This window comes from Chrysochloris asiatica, unplaced genomic scaffold (genome assembly GCF_000296735.1).
Source record: "Chrysochloris asiatica unplaced genomic scaffold, ChrAsi1.0 scaffold00046, whole genome shotgun sequence".
Taxonomy (NCBI): domain Eukaryota; kingdom Metazoa; phylum Chordata; class Mammalia; order Afrosoricida; family Chrysochloridae; genus Chrysochloris; species Chrysochloris asiatica.
In genome coordinates this window covers 641,916-654,799 of record NW_006408564.1, presented here as the reverse complement: position 1 = coordinate 654,799, position 12,884 = coordinate 641,916, and the positions used below count along the sequence as shown (strand labels likewise).

General features: G+C 44.2%; 1 protein-coding gene across 1 annotated transcript in view; it reads left to right on the top strand.

The window, feature by feature from the left end:
• The first annotated feature begins 4,204 nt into the window (after window positions 1–4,204).
• CHDH (choline dehydrogenase) overlaps window positions 4,205–12,884 on the top strand; it is a 15,370-nt gene continuing 6,690 nt past the window's right edge. Inside the window, exons 1-4 of the mRNA XM_006862116.1 lie at window positions 4,205–4,892; window positions 5,664–5,815; window positions 6,597–6,726; window positions 7,492–7,626. Of these exons, the coding sequence (XP_006862178.1) occupies window positions 4,205–4,892; window positions 5,664–5,815; window positions 6,597–6,726; window positions 7,492–7,626 (1,105 nt within the window). The remainder of the gene's footprint in view (window positions 4,893–5,663; window positions 5,816–6,596; window positions 6,727–7,491; window positions 7,627–12,884) is intronic.

Below are 12,884 nucleotides of genomic sequence, written 5' to 3'. Positions count from 1 at the left end.
CAACTCATTGGCGACCCTGTATAGAATTTCCAAGAAGCGGCTGGTGAGTTTGAACTGTTGATGTTGCAGTTCAAGCTGTCATTCTATAGTGATTACCAGGACTCCAGTAACTATATATAATGTTTCTTTTGTCAAGAAAACCTTCTCTTAACTTTTAAAAACAGTGTCTCATAACAATATTTAATTTGTCCTTTTGTGATTTGAGTATCATAACTCAACATAATTATCCTCCAGGTTCATAAATGTTGTGAGGTGTTTTGCAGATTCATCGTTTTCAACATTTCATAGCACTCTATTGTATGTCTATACCAAAGTTTAACCATTCTTCTGTTAATGGGCATTAAGACTGCCTCTCTTTTTGACCTTATGAACAAGTACTGCAGGTAACATGGGTGTATATGTATTTGTGTCAGCTCTTATTTCTGATACCAAGTAGAGGGACTGCTGGGTCATACAGTATTCCTATTTCCAACTTTTTGAGAAAAACTTCATACCGTTTTCCACAGTGGTTGTACCATTTGTACAAGCAGTGTGGGAGGGTCCCAGTCCACTAGCATTAGTTCTTTTCTGGTTTGTGTGGTTTTTTTTTTTTTTAACTTTGCTACTACTGCTGGAGTAAGATGGCATCTCACTGTTATCATAGTGGTTATGGGTTGGGCTGCTAAAAGTCAGTAGTTCAAAATTACCAGCCGTTCCATGGGAGAAAGATGAGGCTTTCTGCTCCTGTAAAGACCTTCAGCCACGGAAACCCTGTATAGGGTTGCTATGAGTTGGAACTGACTCCATGGCATACCACCACCAATGGCTAATGATAAGAGCATTTTGTCATATGCTTTTTGGCCACCTGAATGTCTTTTTTGGTGAAGTGTTTGTTCATGTCTTCTGCCCATTTTTTAATTGGATTATTTGTCATCTTCTTGCTGAGTTGTTGAAGTGTTCTATAGAGAGGAAATTCATTGACATATTATTGTCAAACATTCTTTCCCAGTCCATGGGTTCTCTTTTTAGGCTTTTGTGACATTCTCTGGTGCATGTAAGTGTTTAGGTTTTAGGAGGTCCCGGTCATCTACTTTGTTTTGGTTTTGTGTTTTCAGATGTTTGATAGTGTTTATGCCATGTGTCAGAGCCCCTAAGTTTATCCTTATTTTTTCACTGATCTTTATTTATAGTTTTAAGCTTTACATTTAGGTCTTAAATTCACATTGAATTCATTTTTGTGTATGGTGTGAGATATGGGTCTTGCTTCATCCTTCTGCAAATGGACCTCCAGCTTTGCAAGTACCATTTGCTGAAGAGACCATCTCTTCCACATAATGTATGTTGGCCGTCAGTCCTGGTGTGATGTTGTAGAATAAGCACTAGACTGCTAACCACAAGGATGGCAGTTCCATACCATTAGCTGTTCCTTGGAAACCCTATACAAGGTCTCTGTAAGTCAGAACTGACTCAGTGGCACTTAACTATAACAGAAGATCAAGTGACCATTGTTGTTGTTAGGTTCCATTGAGTCAGTAACCACTGATAGCAGTCCTGTGCACAACATAACAGAACACACTGCCTGGTCCTGTGGCAACCTCAAAATCATTGCTACATTTGAGTCCATCACTGTGCCAGTCTGTCTTCTTTTTCTCTGACCCTCCATTTTACCAAATACAATATCCTTTCTCCAAGGATAGGTCCCTCCTGACAATATGTCCAAAGTATGAGAGGCAAAGTCTGGCCATCCTGGCTTCCAGGGAGCATTCTGGCTATACGTCTTCAAACTAAGACTGGCTTGCTGATTTGGAAGTCCATGCTACTTTTAATATTCTCCTCCAACACCATAATTCAAATGCATCAGTTCTTCTATGGTCTTCCTTATTCACTGTCCAGCTTTCACATGCATTATGAGATGCTTGAATACTGAAACTTGGCTTGTTGTTATAAGTACCATGGAGTAGGTTCTGACTCATAGTGACCCTGCACAGGGTTTCCGAGGCTTCAGATCTTTACAGGAGCTGAAAGTCTCATCTTTCTCCTGCAGAATGGATGGTAGTTTCGAACAGCTGACTTTGAGGTTAGCAGCCCGATTCGTAATCACTATGCTACTAGAGCTCCATGAAGGAGTCATTGGTCTTACAAATGTCTATCATGCACTCTCCAGCATTGTTTCTATCACCAAGGCCATATTTTCCTACTACTGATCCTTACTCTTCCTTTTGTTTCCAACCTTTGCATCCCAATTGCTAGTATTCATCAATGTATCTTGATTGCATGTTTGATCAATTTCACACTGAACTTGGTAATCATCACGAACTTTAGTTGTTGGTGCAGAAATTTGAATAATAGTGGTATTTACTAGTTTTGCTTGTTGTTATTGTTGTTAGGTGCCATCGAGTCGGTGTCAACTCACAGTGACCCTGGTCCTGGGCCAACTTCACAATTGTTGCCACGCTTTAGCCCATTGATGCTGCACTTTGCCAATCAATCTCATTGGGTGTCGTCCTCTTTATCTCTGACCCTCCACTTTACATGATATCTTCCTCCAGTGACTGGTCCCTCCTGACAACATGTCTGAAGTATAAGAGATGAAGTCTGGCCATCTTGGCCTCTAAGGAGCACTCTGGCTGCACTTCTTTCAACTCATATCTGTTCTTTTGGGAGCCCATGGTACTTTCAGTATTCTCCGCCCACACTAACTCAAATGCATCAATTCTTCTATGGTCTTCCTTATTCACTGTCCAGCTTTCACATGCATATGAGGTTATTGAAAATACCATGGCTTGTGTCAGGCACACCTTAGTCCTCAAGCTGACATCTTTGCTCTTCGACAAACTTGCCTAATGTGAGAAATAACTCTTGTGGTCCATCTTCAGGAATTCATGAGCTTGTAAGACCTGGCAGACAGATTGTTGATTTAAGCAGGCTATGCTGGGACTAGGAAATTTAAATTAAAATACAGCCATTAAGACCTTGGGCAAGCTATTTTGGCTTCTTTGGGGAGAGGGAAAATGGGATGTACCGTAGAATTGTATATGTGGAACTGGAGGAGGGGCTTTTCGGGGAACAAGAATAAAACTCTTTGTGGAGGGCCATGTGGCACGTCTGCCTATGTCTACGGGGGTGGGTGCCCGATTTTGCAAAATTGAATAAAGAAAACCTTACTCTTGCTAAAATGAGTATAGATTGGATTACTTGAGCATTTGTCAGTATAGAGGTTTCTCACAGTAATGCCATACATCATTTGATTTCTTGGTTGCTGCTTTCATAAGTGTTGATGGTTGATCCAAGAAAAATTAAGTCTTTGACAACTTCAATCTTTTCTCCATTGATAAGAATGTTGTACCAGGTTTCTGAGGAGCAGCTGGTGGGTTTGAACTGCCTACCTTGTGCCTTACAATAGTGTTTATCACTACAGTGCCACAACAGGAGTTAATGATTAGTTTTTCCCATCTCTTTAAAAATTGATGTTGGAATTCGGACTGCATTATATCTATAGTGCCATTCAAGTCCTGGTGTGGCACTGTGGGATACAGCACGAGACCACAGGTTGGTGTGAACCACAAGGGCAGCAGTTCAAAGTCACCAGCAACTCCTTGTAGTGTTGCCATGGGTTGGAACTGACTTGATGGCACTTATCCGTCTCCCCTGCCCGAGACCATTAGATTCTCCAGGGTACGTTGTCCTGTTCTCTTGAGTGTTGCCCTTGCTGGTCACAGCATGGGGAAGGCGCTCCACAGCAGTCCTGAATGGATGAGTGAATACGTGCAAACGCCCCCTGCCCCATCCCTACAGGACTCCAGCCCCTGTTGTACACAGATGTCAGAGGGAAGGCTGTTAACCATAAGGTCAAGGCTCAAGCCACTTGGAGGGAGAAAGATAAGGCTGTCTGCTCCCTTAAATATTTATAGTCTTGGAAAGCTTACGAGCAGTTCTACTCTTCCGTTTGAGTCAGAATCTACTCTTCCCTTTTAGTCAAAGGCTTGGGTAAGTGTGGGGAGGACTTTCTCTCTGGCTTCCTCCTTTGGCTTATTCCATTTCATAGTTCCTAAATTCCTGCTCCTGCCCTTCCCTACCCCACTATGAGCTCTCTCTCCCCCCAGGCAGCTGAAAAGACTATTCTGCGTATTCATGCTGAGATAAAATTTTGAAAGGCCTTTCTCTTGTTTCAGGAAGAGGAGATCATCCCATTACCTTCTCTGGAAGAGGACTCTAGGCTGGAAGTATGTGGTGTGTCCTAAGAAGCTGGAGTCAATGCGCTGGCACGCGTCGCACCTTGGCACAGGGAGCCCGCGCAATGGCCAGTGTGGGCTCCAGGAGTGGGGATGAGTACAGCTACATTGTGGTGGGTGCAGGCTCAGCGGGCTGCGTGCTGGCAGGACGGCTCTCGGAGGATCCCCTGGATCGTGTGCTACTGGTGGAGGCTGGGCCCAAGGACACGTACGCAGGGAGCAAGAGGCTCCTATGGAAGATCCACATGCCCGCAGCCCTCGTGGCCAACCTGTGCGATGACAGATACAACTGGTACTACCACACAGAGCCACAGCCGGGCCTGGATGGCCGCATGCTGTACTGGCCACGCGGCAGAGTCTGGGGTGGTTCTTCATCACTCAACGCCATGGTTTACATCCGCGGCCATGCTGAGGACTACAACCGCTGGCACCAGCAAGGTGCCGTAGACTGGGACTATGCGCACTGCCTGCCCTACTTCCGCAAAGCGCAGAGCCACGAGCTAGGTGCCAGTAGATACCGAGGCGGTGAAGGCCCCCTGCGTGTGTCTCGGGGCAAGAGCAACCACCCACTGCACCAGGCTTTCCTGGAGGCAGCACAGCAGGCTGGCTACCCATTCACTGAGGACATGAACGGCTTCCAGCAGGAAGGCTTTGGCTGGATGGACATGACCATCCATAAAGGTAACCTAGCCCCTGGTCCGTCCTGTCAGGGTCAGCAGGAAACTTGACACATTGTACCCAATAAAGGCGCTCTGGTAGCGTATCGGCCTGCTAACCTCAAGGTCAGCAGTTCAAAACTACCAGCCATTCCACAGGAGAAAGATGAGGCTTTCTGCTCCTGTAAAGATTTACAGCCTCGGAAATCCTGTACAGGGTTGTTATGAGTCAGAACCGACTCCACAGCACACCACAACTACCATTCCCACAGGCCACAAAATACAAGGCCAAGCCAAGAGAACTGATTTGGCATGGTGACACCTCGGGCTCGTGTTGGTGACGTCTAGATGGGGAGGTCACTGGGACCAGTCACCATCTTCCCCCAGGTGCCTGGCTTCTTTTTTCGTCACTCAGACCCTTTGCCTGTTACAAATGGGGAAACTGAGGCACAGAGCAGTGAAGGGACCATGCTCACAGTAGGACAAGCAAGGCCAGGGTCAACTCAGGACTCCTGTTGCGTTGCCTCTTCTGGGTTCTTTCTCATCGCTCTTAATCGGCTGCTCAGGCTTCCTCTTTGTGATTCTGCCAAGGATGAAGGCTGGTTTCCTACCTGCATCCAGGTGACCCTGGATAGATATGGAAGTGTCTTTGGCCTCACTTTAAAACCAGGGCTTGCATGGTCAGGGGAAGGTCAAGCTTTCTTTTCCTAACCCCTTTTCCGATTCCTTCAGCCCTGAGTTTTAGGAGAACTGAGAGGGGCTGCACCTAATCAGTTCTTTTTGCTCCATCCTGCAGGCAAGCGCTGGAGTACAGCCTGCGCCTACCTTCACCCAGCATTGAGTCGCCCCAACCTAAAGACCGAGGTCCAGACATTTGTAAATAAGGTGCTGTTTGAAGGTACCCGTGCCGTGGGTGTGGAATATGTCAAGAATGGCCAAAGCCACAGGGTAAGCTGTGGGGACAGGGAGGGCGAGGGGTGGTAGTGGATCAGACACCAGAAAAGGCCATACTCATTGTGGGAGAAACTCTCTCCTCAGTCCTGTGTCTAATCCCGGTGATAAGCTGCTGGCAGCAGTGATGTGCAGAACTGTCCTAGGGCCTCACAGAAGGCGGTGGGCTGGGGGAGGTCAGGAAGCTACAAGGAGTTTGTAGTGACCTGGTGGGGGTGTTCTTCATGAGCCTCTGTCTGCTACTTTCTGTCCCCAGAGCAGTCCCCTAGTGCCCATTCACAACTCTTTAGGGCACTGGCCCAGCAGAAATGTATAGTTTTATACTACAAGTTTTAGAAACTGTCATTGTGAATGAACAGAGCCTGTATTTGCGTGTCCCATCGTCTCCTGCCTTAACAGTTAGTTGGGATGGTTTTGCATCACCACAGGCAAATCGGGCTCTGCTTTCTTTACTGAAACCACTCAAGTGCCTGTCTTTATTGCTCTCTAAAGCTTTTCAATCTTGTTTAGATTGTCTGGCTGTTGCAGAATATACTAGAATATGCATCACACCTTAGTTATGACCACACTTAATAGGTGCATGGGTGGGTTAGCTGTACAGTGGGTATCCCTGTCCTCATCCCCAGAACTTGTGAGCCAGGTTCTCAGCATCAGCTGAGGCATCCTGACTGTCCCTCTGGATACCTGCTGCCCCTCATCACAGGGCCACTTTTTTTTTGTGGTTCTGTCTGGTCCCTGAGCCGGAGAACGGCTGGCTTCCTTGTTCTGCCCGTTGCAGGCTTATGCCAACAAGGAGGTGATTCTGAGTGGAGGTGCCATCAACTCCCCTCAGCTGCTCATGCTCTCAGGTGTTGGGGATGGAGACGACCTCAAGAAACTTGGCATCCCTGTGGTGTGTCACCTCCCAGGTGAGCTTCCTTCACTGCTCAGAGGGCATCTCTGCCTAGAAGATTGAGTTTCCCACTTTGCTAAACAAAATGATTACCGTAGTTGATTAGCATGGAGCGAGAAGCAGACAATCACTTTCCCCAGGAACTTCCCTAGAGGCCCAAGTCTTCATGTTATTTCCCTTCCTCAACTATCATAGCCCAGTTAGAAGAGTGGAATCACTGGACTAGCTTGGGTGTATCACCACAGGACTCCCTAGTAGCCCTGAGCTTTAAAGAGGACAACTCAAGGCTCCAGAGACTACGTCTCACATTGAAACAATTTTTCCAGGCCAACAGTTGGTTCAGAAACTGCCTAATATCCTGGCTCTAGCTCTCTTAAGGGGTGGGCCTTATTGCTTGTGGGTCTATGTTAATCAGTGATGGTGAATGCTTCGTGTCCCCTTGAGCCTGGGTGAGCTCAAGGAGGGCTTTCCTAGCACAGTGCGGGTAGGGAAGACTGACCAGTGCTTGCAGCAGGGGTGGGGCTGACAGGATACCTGGGTGCTTTAAAGGTGCTGCCCGGTAGTGAGTGCCAAGGGCAGGTACTTTGCCAGCATTTGAGAGAGGGTCATACTGCGCTAGGGAGCACAAGAGCTGTGCCCTTTTAGCTGAGACTCAGGGAGTATAACAACTAACTGGACAAGTGATGGATGGAAGAGAATTGTTGAAAACCCTGGGGGCACTGAGAAACCAGCTAAGCTGTCCTGGGGAGTCATGATTCCTAACCCCCCTGTCCCACTTTAGGAGTTGGCCAGAACCTCCAAGACCACCTGGAATTATACATCCAGCAAGAGTGCACCCGCCCTATCACCCTCCACTCTGCACAGAAGCCCTTACGGAAGGTCCAGATTGGCCTGGAATGGCTCTGGAAGTTCACAGGTGGGTAAGCTTGGTGACCTTGGTAGAGACAGTCTGTGGAGAGGGCACAGCTTTATCCTGAGGCACCAAGTAAGGTCTTGGTCCTTTGGTTGCTAGATTTTAAGCTGAGCTCTGTCATTTACCTCCTGTCTCTCAGCCTCAGATTTCCTTTCTGCAAAATGTGGGTGCTCCACTGAGTTCCTGCCCACCTGGCTGGTGCAGTGACCAGATGTGCTAACACTGTGCCCAGGGTGAGACTCCTCAGGGCTTAGGTACTACTTTTTCTTACAACTGGACAGGATGGCCAGCTTATTCTCTAGCTGGAGCTCTGAGCACTGCCTTGGCCAAGAAATGGGGTTTTGAGATACCATCATTCAGTGCATGTTTTAATGTATACCTAATGTGTGTACTGTGCTAGATGATGGTAAGCTTCCCCAGGCTGCCATAACAAAGAACTCATAAGAACTTATTTGAACAGAAATGGACTGTCTGGCAGTTCTGCAAGTGAAATGTCCAAATTTAGACCATCAGCAGTGCAGTGCTCTCTCTCAAGTCTCTGGAGGAGGATCCTCTCAGCTTCTGGTAGAGTTTCTTGGCTTAGAGATGCTTCTGAAAGTGCTTGTCTTCCTCTGTGTATCTTTTCTTTGTAAGGACACCAGTCAGATTGGTTAAGGACCCACACACATCATGCCAAGGTGACTGATTACATTTGGAAAGGCACTATTTCCAAGCAAGGTCATACTTGTGAGCACCAGGTATTAGGACTTGAAATATATCTTTTGTTGGGGACACAATTCAGTCCATAACAAGGTTTATACTCTGGTTGGGAAAAAGATAAAGAAACCAAGTATGCACACACAATTAAAAACTACAAAAGAGACATCCAGAATGCTGTCTGTAAGACAGAGGGGAGAGGATCTGAGCAGGAGGGAAGAATATGTTCAAAAGCCCTGGAGGTAGGCATTTGGTGTATTTTGAGCAGCTCATTTGTTGGTCTAAAGAGAAGGAAGCTGTGGTGGGATGGTGGGAGCCTGATGGTGCAGGGCTAGCTGTGTGTGCAGGAGCAGAGATGGGCAGAGACACTGTCAAGGAGGTGACTGGAAAGTCTTTCTAGAAGGAAGTTGGTGAAGAAGAGGGAGGAGTCAGGGGAGTCTCAGGTTTCTGACTTCAACCTGTGTGTGGTGTGGAGGCCATGTTAGATTTAGGGTGACAGTGCAGTGCCCAGATCTCAGTTGAGGGCACAACATGCACATGGCATGCCACTGATAGGGTGCTGGGTGAGGCCAACACAAGAAGAATATCAGGACCAACTCTTCTATCCTTCATACTCTGTTTCTTCTGCTTTGTCTTAGGATTCTCTGGATACAAAGTGTTCATGAGATAGGTGGGGCTTGATGGTGGCTTAGGGAGACATGCATGCACACCTCCACCAGTAATATAGCACAGAATACTACTGGATGAAGCAGATTCAGGGACCATTCCCAGAACTCTGAACTACGTATAAAGGGATATTTAGAAGGATCGAAGACTCACTGCTAGTAGGATTTGTAGCAGAAGCAAGAAAGGTAGTGTTTTCTTATCTGCGGCTGCCAGTGGTTCAGGAGCAGCCATCTTGAGTGGTTCGGAGCAGGTGAAAGATCAAGGGAGCACTCCCACTGCAGGGTTCTGGCCAATCATTGGAGATAAAGCTGTGAACGTTTGTTTTTTTCAGTTCATTTCTCTGCACACCTCCACTCAGGTGACTAGAGAGGGCACCTGAGCAAGTGGACACCCCCAGCCTCAAAGGGTTCTACTACACATGTGCACAAATCTGCTCAGCAAAGACCACTGGGCCCAGAATCAAAGAAGGGGGAGGAGTTAACAGGAAGAGCTTAAAATGGGAAGGTCTGCAAAACCAGCTTAGGCCAGCCCTGGGCTGTTTCTCATTAGGACAAAACTTATACAAGCTTGAGGAGAGGTGAGAGAGACAAAAAGGGAAAGAGGCCAAAAATTAAATCTTGAGTTACATCATAAGGAGCAATGGTAACATCTTGAAATTTCTCAGGTGCTTTTGAAAACAAGCTGCATAAAAAAGGGGTGTTAAATTCTTACTCATATTTAGCTATTGGTTTTTTTGTGCGTGCCCAATCTGGTTTTTGTTTGTTGTTTGGGGGTATTTTTTGGGGTCCCTCTTTCAGCATGGTGGGGCTTATTCTCTATGTTACCCAAGAAGAGACAGCGATTGCAGTCATATAGGCAACTTACAGTCGCACCCTATGTAATCTTACCATCCAGGCAAGAACTAATATACACCAGATACATAGCCAACACTTTAAGATAAGTGAAATGGGAAACTCATCTCCTGATCACATCTACCATGAGGCAATCGGGAAGCTTACTCACCAACATACAGTCATCTAATTATTGAAAATACATCTAACAGAAGATTTCAGCTCATGTCCAGAAATAGTTAAAACAAATGAGCTGGAGATATACTGCACTTCTTATTTGACAAAGGGCAAGCTTGGGAACTGCTTGATAAGAATTCAAGAGAATGATATCTAGGTGCATCCAAATGCTCCACAGAGGGGTTGAGAAAAATAAGAAGTCAGGAAAGTGCTACAGGAACAATCAAATAAGATAGAAATAGCCTTGGAAACAATTCAAAACCTGCGAAAAGAAAAGATGGAAGCCAGAACCAGCAAGCTTGAAGACAAATCTCTCAATACTGCTAAGACAGAAGAGCTAGCAGAAAAAAGAGTAAGTATAAGATTTATGTGGAACAACATGAAAAAGAATAACCTGAGGGTTACTGGTGTATTGGAACAGAAGGATCACAGAAGACCACAGAGGAAATTGTTGAAGGGTTGCTGGAAGAAAATTTCCCTAACATCCTAAAAAAAAAAAAAAACCAAAACGATAAACATTCAAGAAGCTCAACAAACCCCAGGAAGGATAAACCCCAAAAGAAATTAACCAAGACATATCATAGTCAAGCTCTCCAAAATCAAAGACAAGGAGAGAATCCTGAAAGCCGCTAGGGAAAAGAGAATTGTTACTTACAAAGGCAAGCAAATCAGATTACGCTCTGATCTCTTAGCAGAAACCATGCAGACAAGAAGGCAATGGGGAGACATATATTAAACTCTGAAAGAAAAAAACTGCCAACCAAGAAATTTGTTTACCTAGCTAAATATGTCAATCAAATACAATGGTGTAATCAAAACATTCCAGGATAAACAAAAGTTAAGGGACTTTTTCAAAGCTTTGTACTGAGAATCAACAAGAAAGACAGCAACCAGAGATCGACATATGAGGCAGCACCACCTGAAACTCAGTCAACAAACGGAAGAGTCCAGAACATAAGAAAACTACAAGAATGAATTCAGAGGACCTGAAAGGTCAGTCTATGATCAAAACAATCACAGTGTAAAAGCAGGGGTGGGGTGGGGAATATAGGAACAGAGATCCAGGTGAGGCAGAGGTCAGATATATTGCAGGACAAAAGAGACTGTTTTAAATAGAGGAAAGAAGTTAATAGGATAGGGTAACCAATTATATCAAGAAAATGTAAATCCAAGAACATGGAAACATTAAAACTATGAAGAAACTGACAAGAAAGAGCACTAAAAACATGAACTCAGCACAGGACGGAATGCAGAACAAAGAAACCAGCAGCACCAAAAAGAGAAAAAAACCAACTAACATAATATAACAGCAATTAATTCATACCTGTCAATAGTTACACTGAATATCAACAGATTAAATGCACCAGTTAGAGTGACATAATGGCTAAGAAAACAAGATCCCTTAATATGCTGTCTGCAAGAGACATACCTCACACACAAAGAAAAAACAAAAACAGATTTAAAAGTTAAAGGATGGAAAAAATATCAAGCTAATTGCAATAAAATATAGGCAGGTGTGGCAATACTCATCTTGGATAAAATAAACTTTAAGGCAAAAACCATCTTTATTATTAAAGATGGACATTATCTCATGATTAAAGGGTCAATTGAACAAGATGATATAACCATAATAAATATATCTACGCTCCCAATGAAAGAGCCCCTAAAAGCAAACCCTATGAAAATTGAAGAAATAAATAGAGAAATCTACAATAATAGTGGGAGATTTTTACACATCAATTTCAAAAAAGGATACAGCTGAAAGAAATTCAACAAAGACACAGAGGAACTAAACAACACAGTCACCCAACTTCACTTCATAGATGTGTACAGAACATTCAAGCCTAAAACATCACGATCCACATTATTTTCTAGTACACATGGAACATTGTCCAGAATAGACCATGTGTTAGGCCACAAAACAAGCCTCCATAAATTTACAAACATCCAATACCCCAAAGCATCTTCTAAAATGACAATGCTTATAAAATGAGCACTCAACAATAGGAAGACCAAGGGAATAAAGTCAAATACATGAAAACTCAGTAACACCCTGCTTAAAAGCTACTGGGTAGTAGAACAAATAAAAGGTGTATTCACAACATTCCTAGAAACAAATGAGAATGAAAATACAACATATCAAAATCTTTGGAACACAACAAAAGCAGTGCTGAAAGTGCTATAAAATTAGAAATCCACAACAGGAAGACTAAGGAAATAAAGTCAAATACATGGAAACTGAATAATACCCACCTTAAAAGCTACTGGGTAGTAGAACAAATAAAAGGTACAGTAAATGCACACATCCAAAAAGAAGAACCAAAATTAATACATTAACACAACATCTCCAACAATTAGAAACAGACCAACAAAGCAAACCTATAGTCACCAGAAGAAAAAATAGTAAAGATTAGAACAGAAATAAATGAGATAGAAAACAGAAAAACTGTAGAAAGAATCAACAAGGACAAGAAGTTGGTTCTTTGAAAGGATAAATAAAATTGACAAACCATTGGTAAACCTACCAGAAGAAAAGAGAAGACACAAATAACATGCATAAAAAACATCATGAGTGATATCACAATGGGAATAAAAAGGATAGTAACAGAATATTATGAAGAGTTGTAGTCCAACAAATTTGAATACCTAGAGGAGGCGGATACAATTTTGAAAGACACGACCTACCTAAACTTACAGAGAGAGAGGTTGAAAATTTGAACAGACCTATAGCGTAGTGGTTACGAATCGGGCTGCGAACTGCAAGGTCAGCAGTTTGAAACTACCAGCTGTTCTGCGGGAGAAACATGAGGCTTTCAGCTCCCGTAAAAATTTACAGCCTTGGAAACCCTGTACATAGTCACTATGAGTTGGAACCAACTCCACGGCACATAA